Below are 12,775 nucleotides of genomic sequence, written 5' to 3'. Positions count from 1 at the left end.
CACTTAAATCTCCTTCAGCCACATCCTCTTTTCGCTGCATACAGATGTGGGCCACCGCATGGCTGTATTTATAGCTTGTGGTTTGCTTAAGTGAGTCGATTTGCTTAAATTGTGAAGCGTAGCGTGAAGCACTATGGGTCCACGGGGTGTGGGTGCTGCTTGGGCCCATGTCAGGCTTTGAGCCGCTTTGGCGAGACCCAGCTGTGACTGCGCTACGCTCCTGACCCCCAGGTCGTTAGCAAGAGTTGTCATGATGAAACCGGCTCGCTTCTACAATGGCAAACAGAGGCGCGCGGCTCTGAAAGGCTGACGCAGTCGGTGCAGATCGCACACGCCAGCGTACAAGTGGCGCACACACAAAATGCTCGTTGGCACTCACCTTACTGAACAAGCTGAACATGGAAGGCATGGCCAAGACCCGAAGCTTTCACACGAAACCCTCACCCTCTCCCTGCTTTTCTTCCAAGTCTAATCCACAGGTCTGTCTGTCAGACAGTCTCCAGTAGGCACCAAAGTGAGGACTTCCAGCTCTCGTCTTCCTGTCTTCTCTCCCTTCTCCCTGCTGCTTAGCAGTCCTTTCCTCTGGGTCTTGCAGGAACTAGTGTTGTTCCCCCCGTGCTCAGGGCCCCCCCCCCCCGAAAAAACACACTTCCCATCACAACATGCTGCTGATGTCACTCAAGAGTAAGGCTCCAGGAGGGCTGCCTTCACCCCGTCTGTCTCTCTCTGTCTCCTTCTCTCATACTTTAGACTTCCCCTACTAAATGACCTTTACATCTCTAGTAACATTCTAACTGTCTAACTGTGTCACACTCTGTGAGCTCAGCTGTAGCAGAGCTACACTGTGTGTGATCAGTGTGATTAGAGGCAGCCATCAGCTCAGCCCTACTAGGACCTTTCAGAGCAACATCATGCCCACAGGCGCCGACTAAACTGTCTCTCCCAACATACAGTCCCCCTCCCTCCCTCCCTTTCTCTGGGTGGTGGAGAACCACTACAACCCTAAAAACATTTGAGTCAGGCAAACACATGGCTGTTCTCACACATTCATTAAGTCTGACACACAATACACACGAAGTCAGGACGGCTGTTACCATGAGTGACTAATCCAAAAGTAAAGAGAGCTCGAGTCCCTCAGCGCAGAGCCGCAAAGGGTGCTTAGCCTGGACTCAAAACCCCAGCAGGCCGTGTTCTCCATCACAACATACACATAAAAAGAACTAGGACTGCATTGCTTGATAGCAGCAGAGTTTGACAAAAGCACGGTGCTGTGCCTCATTGTAGCCAGTCAGCTGAGAAACCAGCCTTCTTTTCCACAGTTGCCTGGCAGGAGCTCTGCAAGTCACGTTCCCCCCCCCTTGTCAGCAATCTATTAGCAAACCAAGAACGTGGAATGTAAAGAAATGATCAAAGGAACCGCTGAAGACGTGAACAAAAGAAAAATGGCAGGTGAAATATGTTCTCTTCCTAAACAGGGGTAGTTAAGTCCAGCAGGGTGACACAACGTGGCAAGGAGATACTGCCCTGTAGGGAATCAGAGCTTCGGGGTGGGGTCTCATGATATAGACAGAAATATCGCAATTGCGATACGCGGTCATATGCGATTTGCGAAAGTGAAATGTACTGGCGAACCCTTGATGTTATGTGGTAAAAACATGGCCTGCATTATACTAACCAAGATGATTCACGCATGTTGGATCATGTGCATTCGTCAAAGCACCCGTGGAACACAAATGGAAATGTATGGGCATGGTCAGAATGTCCACAACACGCAATCAAAAAGCGTTTGCCAGTTATTTAGGGTTATTTTACATAATGCCGCCATCAGGGGTGAGGGGAGGAGAGGGGGAGAGAGAGAGAGAGGAAATGCAATCCCTAGAGAGAGTTTAGAGTTCAGTGCCAGAATTTATAAGGGTGGGGCTCAGATCAAATATCCAGCTAAGGCGGGAAAACTCACAGAAACACACAAATCATTATTTTAACAGACAGAGAGAGCAAGAGAGAGACAGACAATGAATATGAGAGGGGAAAGAGAGAGATTAACATTCACAGAGATGAGAAAAGTAACAGGAAAACATCAGGAAAGCTGAATCTGCATTGGCCTGAAATATAGCTAGATAGTTTTAAAATATTTACAAATGTGTCCACCATATCCGAGAATCATGGACCCACGGGCCAGCTGTGATTAGGTAGCCATGGACAGAGAAGGAGAGAGAGCTGGAGGGGCTAGGCAGAGAGAAAGAAAAAAAAAGTGTGTGTGTACAAGACAGAGGGGGAGAAAGGGAGAGAAAGAAAAATATATTTTTTTTCTGCCATTTCCCAGGAATCTAAAGAAGTGATGTCAAGTTCAAAGGTCATGGGTTATGTCAAAGTGGCAGAGAGGAAGAGAGAGCAAAACATTGATGTCATTGGATTTTACATGGGCTGCTTTAAAAAAAAAAAACTAAAAAAAAACCCTTAACTCATACTTTACAGGAAAAAGGATGTACCCACTCCTACACAGACACACACACATGGCTTGTAACTGCCCAGTGCAGATTTAGTGATGTTTTCCTGGATCTTAAAATCCCAACACTGGTCACATGAGGTGGGACAGACAAAGCATGTGACTCCATCTTTGTGTTTTACTCTCTCTCTCTCTCACACACACACACACACACACACACACACACCTGCTCTATGACAGAATGAACACAAGAAGGTCTCATCAGCAAAGAGGTGATACTTCTGATACAGAATAGCTTGAGGTGGCACTCACACACACACACCCACACTGAACAAAAATAAGACATCCCATGTTTAGTTAGTTTTTTTATATTAACTGGAAATTAGGTTGATAGAGGTTGTATAGACTCATTGTTTCGTTCTGTCCTGTCTTTCTTAAGCACACAAACGCAGTAAGCTGTGTAACCCGTTTCCCCTTCATCACACACACTTTCCATATAATTGTCAGTACTCTGGTAAATTGTTTTTGACAATAGTGTCTGCTAGATGATATAAATGTAAATATACAGTGAACAGGCCTCTGTGGTAATAATTACATTAAATCAAGAACCAAAAGTGACAGAACACAATTCTAGGACTGTCACTCTCATTGTGTTTCTCACTTACTCATTCACACTCAGTCTCTCTCTCTCTCTCTCTCTCACACACTCACAGCTAGGGACCAAACACTTCAAGGCTGATAATCCCGAAATGTTGGAGTTATACCAAAAAGCGTGACTGAATACAATTACTGAACTAGCTATGTTATCTAACTACAAAAATAAAAGCCAGAAACCTGACACTGCAGACAGAGGTTCCTCGTTGTATTTTTGCACGGAACATAAATTAAATAGACCGACAGTACATTTCATATATCAGCTTTCAGCTGTAAAATCAAACACAAACTGAGACGTCCCGTCCTTAATATAAAAAACGGAGTAAACTTAAACAGATTAACCGATTAATCCAGCTAATTTCGTTGGGTATCTAGAGCTATAGTGCTAAAGTCGATAGGAAAAGAGCGAGGTGGGCATGTTTAATATCCACACTCTCACACACTGAACATGACAGATATGAGAATAAAACATGCACAACTGCTTCAGCACAAGTGACAAAACACCGCAAGATTTTACTCTGAATAAAACCCGGTTGAATTTTCGAAGGTAACGAGTTACAGGTAAAAACAAATGAACTAATTTCTCAAGTATGAGTATCGATGAAAGCAAAAACTCCTGGGTTAACTAGTTAGCCTAGCACGCTAGCTAATTAGTTAGCTAGCTAGCTAACGCCACCAAAACAACGCTGTCAGTTTGGCCAACTTATTACCAAATAATAGAATTTCACAATTTTGGGGTAGTGACCACGACTACTCACGGCTTGTCTTTCCGTTTTGACATCCCTTCGGAGCAGATTCTGAAACCGCGCTTTCATCGCCTCAGCCATTCACTTCTTTAAAAAAAAAAAAAAAAAAAAAAGTTGGAGAAGTGCGCGTCTCCAACGGCACGCAGGGGAGACGTCTTCCTCCGGCACTGAGCGACCCCGCTGCTCCCGGCCGCAACATCAACGCCTTCCGACCGCACACGGGAACTCGAAAGTCCGGGGAACAAAAAAAAACCTATACTGTAAAGATCCTGTGTTTAGCAGTGAACAATATTTGCTGACCAGCTGCGTTGTCGAGTGAAACGCTGACTGCTTTTCGAAAGCACAGAAGCACTGTTGAAATAATGTTTAAAAAAAAAAACACACACACACACACACACACACACACACACACACACACACAACAGCTCTACTAAGTGATTGAATGCAATTTGAGAAAAAAAATACATTTCAAATAGTCGTTACGACTATATTTTTACAAAGCCATGTATAACGGTAGTCTACTCAGACTAACGTGCCACATATTTTAGCATAACCAACTGACACAGATGTATGTTTTAGAGAATACCTGTGACGGTAATCTGATTTCTCTCATAATCCGTTTTACAGCGCTCCAGTTTACTGGACAGCGCGCCACCTAGTGGCCGTGGAATTTATAATCCGTGAAGATTTTCCATAGACCACCGCTCTAATATCCAGTTTCTACGGATGGGTTGGAACGACATATCCAGTCCAGAACCAGTGGTGTATTAGCATCGGCTTATCGTTGGCCCTACATAAAAGTGATTTATTGTTGAGTAGTTCCTTTGTCCTGTCAGGTGTGTTAAAAAAGCAAGAATGAGAACTTGGCATATAAAGAGCTATTAATGCTCATAAATACAACTCTCTCGCGCACGCACGCATCCTCTCTCTCTCTCTCTCTCTCACACACACACACACACACACACACACACACACACACACACACCCTCCGCCCTCCCGTCTCTCTAGTGACAGAGGAGCCATTTCCTCTCCAAAGCAGATATTGTTCCTTGATACTGTATTACGAAATTCTCCCAGCATCTCAGCTCTATAAATGTATATGAAATCTCATTCAAATGGATATGACTTTTGTTTTACGGGAAACAACAATGTACTTAATTACTTTGTTCTTTAATACATCTATAGAACTTGTCGGGGGGAACCACTAGTTCCCAGACCTGATGATCGTCTGACAAAAATGCTTATGACTCATGTACGAGTTCAGTCAAGGCTCGAGTCTGAAGTCACATGAACAATTAAAAAAGGAAGGTTACTGATTACACATAGGTTACTAAGATGCATTCATTATCGCGAAGACGTGGAAGAGTGCCTGAAATCCAATGTTACATTTAAATTAGTCTGCAAACTAATTTCAGATAACAAGAAAATTACCGGGCAATGGGATAACAAAGCTTGAAGCTACAATGCTAGGAGCTGCAATGGAGTAACAAAAGCTAGAAATTAATTACTGCTTAAAATTATATGGAATTTACTACAAAACGTATTTATTAGCTAGCTGGTAGCATACGTTTTATCCGTGCTCCAGGTTCATTAGCTATCTAGCATGCTTACTGGATATACCAGCCATTGCGTTTTCCCGGTGAACTGTATATCATGCATGTGGCACTTCACTTTTGTTCGTCTGACTCGACGTTTTTGTACGATTTTTGTTTTTAATTTAAAAACGATACTGCTCGTGGCTGTCTCAGAACTGACAGACAAGTCGCACGCGTGAGATAAGACAGAAAATATGTTTATTCAAACGATAAGGTTTTTTTCCCCCCAGATTTCAGTTTCGCGAGTATTAAGTCACGAGTCGAGTCGAGCAAAAGTTCGACCCGAATCAGAGCTGCTTTGCGAGTCCGCCTTTCCACCTCCTGTTCCCCCTTTAGAGCAAAAACGCCTGCGGATCGCCAGAGGGCGCCCGAGAGAGAGAATCCTCAATGAATAGAGGTGAACGGAGCTAAACGGCTAAAAGCAAAACATTAAATTAGTTTCTTACCACTTGACTCATGTAGGATCTTTCTTTAATTTTACTCCTAGCCAAGTGGTAAGAAACTATGTTGATCTTTTTTGTTGTTTTTAGCCGTTTAGCTCCATTCCCCCCACATTAATTTTGGACTTTAGCGTCTCACAAACCTAAAAGTCTAGAGTTCTCCACTAAAACTTCTCTGCTCAAGTCTCCATCTTTTTGATCTCAAAAGAAAACGGCGCTACCGTTACCGGTTCTCTGCAGCGACCCCTACTGGACAATATCAATTTAAACCTAAAACGTCTCAAGTCACAGACATCAACGTTAAGCTAGTTTTATATACTTGACGCACTGTCACCGGCGTGAGGATGTGACAAACTAGGGGGAACAGGTGTCCTGTACAAAACAGCATTATAAAAAAAGAACAGCATAGAGACGCGGTGAGGAAGTGTGTGCTTGACATGCAACACACACGAGCACAACCATTCTCTTTACATTTTCACCTCTTTTCAGTTGTGCCATGTCATTTTCTTTGTCTTTGTTTCTTTGGTGACACCAAACCACAGTTTCTGTGCTATAGGAAATGGTTGCTATGGCTGCCTAGATCTACTTCCTGTCCTCAAGTCCCTTGTACGCCAGCAGCTAACATTCACCTAACCTCCACGCAATTCATAGCTTCCTGCACAACCCACTCTGATCACAGACAAGCTGAATGGAAAGTTGGCAACCAAGGGGTTTGGGTCGGGGGTGGAGCATTAATTAAGGCTGACCCTGACCCTGAGCCTTAGTTTGTCCCACATCACCACTGCTCCTGGTTAATGCAGTGTATGCATAAATGCAATAAAGATGGCAAATTTAAACCAAGGTGAAAGAGAGTGAGTTTGTGTGTGAGCATGTGTTGTAGGGGACACACATCTACTGTTCTATGCCAGTATAGCAAAGGGCTACACTGATGTATTTGGTATCCCTCAAAACAAATGCTGGTAAAGAAACAGCATTACACACTTTACGTTTAATAGTTCGGTTGGCAGAGGTAACTACATGTGCTAACCTTTCCTGAGCGAAAAGCAGGGGTGTGGGTCTCTTCCCCACTCTACCCCTAGATTATATTTATATCTCTCATTATCTCTGTGTATGTGCTGTAATGCCTTTGCAAACACACACAAACAGAGAGCATTGACATTTAGAGATCCAAGCTCCTCCTTGACATCAAAGCACTTTCTCCCTTCAAAGCGACTCTGATATAAACACAAAGCCCGTTTTCAAATATTTGTCACAGATCCATGAGATGAATGCAAACTGATTAATCATGTTCCTCTGTAATCCATGGTGTCATGCACTCTGCATTTCCCCATATCAAAATATCAAATACGATTTTCTTCCACTTTTGTTGAGGCATGAATTACAGCGCTATAAAACTGTGTAAAGTACATTGATGTTGATTACTAACAGAGCTTGCACTGAAACTGTGAAGTACGTTTGAGCTACTCTTGTGGCCAGAAGGTATGCAAGTACATCCAACCACCAACTATAGCTCAAGTACATCCACCTGTCAATAACAACTCTAGATCATACATATAGCCCCCCCCCCCGCCCCCCCTGGAGCACCTCCCCCCAGAGCTCCTCCCCCAAGCTGCTGCCTACCTCCCTCTGCTCAAGGCAGCGGAACACGTAGCAGGCGGCGGCCGCGTCGTCTCGGAGTAGGCAGCCGAACGTGCTGGGCTCCTGGCTGTTGCGGATCAGCTTGGCGACCCGGTGTGGCCGCTGCTCGAACAGAATGGTGTGGCGCAGCGGGTCCTGAAGCCCGCCTGGTCCCGCCACATCCAGCGTGCAGCGAACCCATGATGCCGAGACTTGCAGCAGAACCGGCTTGTCCCGGACCTGGAAGCAGGAAGGCCTCGCGTCATCAGAGAAGGAATCAGGCTTGCTCCCACATGCCGCATAAAGTTAGTGCCTTACCCAGCTCCAGGACAGTCAAAAGAGCTCTGAACAAAAACAAAAGAGTACTGAACAAAGCTCAAACGCATTCAAATTAGTTTAAATTAATTGCAAAGAGACCAAATTCATTTAAATGGGCTGGAATACAATCAGTGCCCCCCCCCCCCAAATGACTCTTTTTGCAAGGAGCAAAGACTGATTTAAAATCAGCAACTTTTGATAAGTGTCAACAGCAAAGGAGAGCCATTCAAAGTATAATTCCAACACATTTCTCAAAGTTTTAAGATATGTTGCTGGGGGCTTTGTGTGTGTGTGCATGTGTGTGCGTGTGTGTGTGTGTGCGTGTGTGTGTGTGCGTGTGTGTGTCTGCTGGTGTCAGAGAAACTGCTTCCAGTGTAGTACCAGTGTAGTAGAGGCAGACATCAGATCCTGTAGTGGTGCAGAATATTAGAATCACACTGTAAACAACAGCCAAGGGAAACATTAGGTTTACTCCACTCACACTGACTTGGGTTGCCAGCCTTCCCTGTTCCTAAATCAAGGAGTTATTGTACATTATTACTCCACAAAACAAAATATGCTGACTTTAACATACTAAAGTAAGCATAACTTGGACCAAAAATGCGACTTACATGCTCACACTGTCTATGACTTCAAAGTCGCTTGCTTATCGATCTTAACCACAGGAGTCAACTGTGATTGGCCACCACTGACCTCCAAAGGCATAGTCCTGGTGAGGGTGGTGCTGAAGCCCCTCTCCTTCAGTCGGGGCCTCCGTATCTCCGCCACCACCCACGGCAGCATGGCCATGGTGGTCTGCGGGTGCACGGCCAGTGAGCCCACCAGCGTCAGCCTGTACTGGACCTTCTCCTCCTCATCCTCACCTTCTTCTCTCCCCTCCCAGTCTCGTGGCCTGGAGGAAGGGGTGGGACCTGGCGCAGGGCGGGCAGGGTCGTCTCGGGGTTTGACCTGGAAGCAGATGCCCTCCATGACCCCTGCAGAGTAAAGAAGCAGTCCAAAAGGAGATGACTGAACGCAAAATTGCTCATCACTGAACACAGGTATTCATTACCTCTAGGAACACCATGCTATCGTTACAGTTGGCCTGTACTTTCTGCGAACGGCACATGCTATTTTACGATTGGCGTGATGCAAAAAGATTTGGCTTTAGCACAAAAGCCAGCGATGACATCTTGCTGTGAAACCACCAGCTGTAAAAACATAGGTCATGCAGATGTCACCACCTTTAACCCAGTACACTGCTCCGTGTGGTGGTTATAAACAGTTGCGTACGCTAGCTAGCACACACACAGTGGAAGTAGCCTGCCAGCGCGTGCTTGGCAGCTCTAGCGCTCATGGGTTTGATCCCAGCCGATCCTTCCACGTACGTGTAAAAACTGGGTTGTGAAACAAGACCAGAAATCCCCATACATTACTACACACCGTCACCGCACCACATCTTGCGAAATAATAAAATTCTCGGATGCCTTGCCTCTCACTTGAACTCTCACTTGCGTTCTGGAATTTTACGGTGCATCCGAGATTGGTCCAGATGGAAAAATAGGTATTTCCTCAAATAGCTCAGGCAACCATTATTATTGAGCCCTTATGTAATATCACGAAAATGATGGGAAAAAAAACGATATATCGTACAGCTCTAACTGTTCACAGCACTTAAATCCAAGTTTCTCCAAGGGATAATACCTAGTTAGTATAGTAATGTACTTTGGAGAAAAAGTATGTGCTCAATGATCAAACAGAATGCACCAGATAATTCTTATGATAACCCAATGAACTGGGTGAGCAGTGTGACCTGGTTCTAAAACAACGTACAAAAGGCTCTCTATTCCTGGAGATCAAATTTAGTATAGAAATCACTTCTAAAATGAGTTTACATATCCCCATGTATCACTTGCACTGGGATTAGAGGTCAACTCTACAGGAGTGCTGGGTACCCAGACCTTAAGTCTAATCAGACAGATCATATCGGTCAGACCGATATACTGTTACTACAAACACCGGTGTACTTTTTACAGGACTGACACCAAAGTAAATAAATAAATGAATAAGAAATAAATTAATGAGTAAGAGGTGATCATACAATAATACCTGCCCTGTTTGAATATGTAAGTGTGTGCACGGGTGCAGGATTGCAGCTGGAGGTTAAACGGAATCTTGAGGAGAGTCAGGAGTACAAGGAAGGCAAAGAAGTGACCTTTGTAACCTCAGGCGGACATCCGTTATCCAGGATTTCCAAACTGAAATTGAGGAGTTCAAATAAATATATTGGGGAACCGGAACAAAATTATTTGCCTTTACTTGCTGCAGCCAATAAAGAATCATAAATCTACGGCTCCTACTGATATTTGTCCGTAGATTTGAATGTAATTTGAATCCTTCTGGATCTGACTGAAATGACGTCACGCTGCCCTCTAGTCCAGCAGTCCATTTCCCATCACCCTCGGGCCTGACGGGCTGAGAACACACCACGTGTCTCCACTTTCCAAGATCATTACCCTTGAGCTTCTGATTCACACCTGCTACCGACTTCTCTCAGTGTACGTAAACAACTTCAGATCGAGCCGTATTTGTTTTATAGCCAGTCCCCTCCCCCCATACTAAGCGTTTTATTTGTTCTGCTATCTGCCATTGTTTTGACCCCGTTCTCCTGTTACGGATTTTTGGATTTGCCCTGGTGTACTCCAGCTCGTTATTTATATGAGACGGTAACAAACTTTGCTGTTAATAATCGGAGTCGCACATACTGTTGTTGTTTATAATTGCTAAAAAGGTGCTTGCAGAAACTTGTATAAAAGCCATATCCCACTCGAGGACGTGCTGTTATACAAGCTAGCCGTATCACTATTACCAGATAACAAAAATACATGTTATTGTACTGAAAAGTCCAGTTTTCAGAGGTGAACTTTGACAAGCCCTTGTTAGGTCGGACTCAAAATGTATAAGTTATGCCTTCTCTCTCATACTTCTTTTTTATATGCAGGCTGTGCGAGCAAGATGGAAAGAGATTAGGGGGCAAAATACCCCATGTACACCAAATGTGAACAGATCTTAGTATCAAAGATAGCGCTGCTCTACTTGGCAAATCTCTCTCTCTCTCTCTCTCCCTCTCCAGGTATAAATAGCAAGGCTTGCCACTAAAGCTACATGTTATTTTGTCTTTTACAGAGCGGTCAGACAATTATGGAAATATGAATTCTCCTAATATGCGATTATACATGTGAACACAGATAATCCACTCGCATGTATCAAAGGAATTCACCCCGTTTACATGTAATCTAATAATACAAAACGAAATGACAGCTCCATAAATCCATCATAGACTAACTACAGTATCAATGCACCGTTGAGAAAAAGGTAATATTAGATTGCCCGGACAAACATTAACTTTGCGTTTGCCTGACAGTTGTGACGAGAAAATCTCGCAGCAAAAAAACTGAACAAGTCAACAATATTTGCATGACCTAAAACAAGTCCCACTCAGGCTGCCCAAGGTCACGTACCGACTTTTCTATCCAAGTTAATTACTAGTAGTGCATTTCTTTTTTTTATTTACACGCATAATTCATAGTTTCGTTGCCGTGTCCCTTCTTGAGTTTCACTCCATATTGTCATTTTAAACGGAATATTCAAAGCGAAGTTACTTCATTTACCCGCTCTCTCCTGCCTTCGGGCTACGTGCGGAAACGCCGCCTAATAGGGAGAAAGTCTTTCAGTAACGGTCTTCCCTCCGCAATTCTGTTCCTGAGCAGCCGCAGTCTCATCGGCGTCGGGCGACTCGCGAAATAGAAAATAGTCCTGGTGAGCACCGTCGGTTAATCTAATGGTGCGGTTGCAGAAAGCCCGAAGCTGCCGTCGGGTACATCCGCAGTTCACTCGTCCGACCTGCTCTCGGAGGAAGTATTCTCCTCTGACGTTTCACTGAAGCATCTAGTTCTGTGCAAAGAACTTCGGAGGGCAACTTCTGACCAATGACAGGAGAGCGGCGCACACTTAGCGTGATTTCATCCATGCACGAATCATGTCTATTTCCATGTCGACCTCCGAGAAATAACGATTTGGCGTGCAATCTACCCTAATCTAGAATATTTTCGATTCACCAAATCCGGTTTGGCGATTGGTCACCAAATGAGTTTGTGCGGTGCACATGCCATTCCACAGTCAAAACGGTTTGGTTTATGTCGTTAGGTAAAATGTGTCGTTGAAAACGTCGCGTCGTTTGTATTTTGTATTCGGCAATAAGTGGACGATCTGGAGCATCTCACGTTGTCGCTTTCGGGAGAGGGGCTGTTTTTAGGGACTGCGCTGGTGTAAGCAGTGTCGCCAAATAACTTCAGTACGGCAAGCGTGTGTTGCTCTATGGGTTAGGTTTATAAATAGCCTGGTGAGAGCGTAGTGACCAGATCGAGACTCTGGAGAGAAGTGGCAGACGAATGGACTGCAGCTTTTGACCGCGGGATACTTTAATTGCGGTTTAACCAACGAGATGCACGCAATGCCAGATTTAGCCAGCGAACAGGTTCGTATTTTAATTTTTGTGCCCCACCCTACAATGTTTAGAAAAAAAAACTAATGGGATCAGTGTTTTGTATTACCAATTTTAAATATATTTTAAAAGTCAAGTCTGTTCTTTAAAAATAAGCAGTGTTGGCTGTTTCTAGAACGCCCCCTATAGGTGGGAAAGAGCGAGCAATTTGGCCATTTTGCCACTAGAGGGCGTAGGTATACGATACACCTGCTGTAGATCCGTTGGGCCTTGGTATAGCGGGCTACGGCATTATCTCTGCGCCTTGAGTTTACTCAATTTACCGCAGCATTGTATTTACTGTACACATGGCCCTCACAAGTTCAGCACGAAAACACAAAGTGCAAATATAAACACTAGGGGATTTTTGCTGATTTCAGTAGTGTATTTGTGTCAAAAGGTAACCTTAGACTTAGACTTACTACCTTATTCTTTTA

At 44.3% G+C, this 12,775-nt stretch overlaps 1 protein-coding gene across 10 annotated transcripts in view; it reads right to left on the bottom strand.

Annotated features, from left to right (window-relative positions):
• tbc1d1 (TBC1 (tre-2/USP6, BUB2, cdc16) domain family, member 1) overlaps nt 1-12,082 on the bottom strand; it is a 49,841-nt gene extending 37,759 nt beyond the window's left edge. For 3 of the 10 annotated variants that reach the window (XM_081714303.1, XM_081714304.1, XM_081714300.1), the window contains exons 1-3: nt 11,467-12,079; nt 8,510-8,790; nt 7,502-7,738 (exon numbers count right to left, since the gene is read on the bottom strand). In XM_081714303.1, the coding sequence (XP_081570429.1) occupies nt 7,502-7,738; nt 8,510-8,785 (513 nt within the window). In that variant the 5' untranslated portion in view covers nt 8,786-8,790; nt 11,467-12,079. Of the gene's footprint in view, nt 1-379; nt 516-3,858; nt 4,190-7,501; nt 7,739-8,509; nt 8,791-11,316 lie in introns of those variants that run through there. The other 7 variants (XM_081714301.1, XM_081714302.1, XM_081714299.1 and 4 more) reach the window with 6 other exon arrangements.
• Between the last annotated feature and the right edge of the window lie 693 nt (nt 12,083-12,775).

This window comes from Electrophorus electricus, chromosome 5, assembly GCF_041902795.1.
Source record: "Electrophorus electricus isolate QZ-2024a chromosome 5, ASM4190279v1, whole genome shotgun sequence".
Classification (NCBI taxonomy): domain Eukaryota; kingdom Metazoa; phylum Chordata; class Actinopteri; order Gymnotiformes; family Gymnotidae; genus Electrophorus; species Electrophorus electricus.
This window is presented reverse-complemented; position numbering and strand designations above follow the sequence as displayed.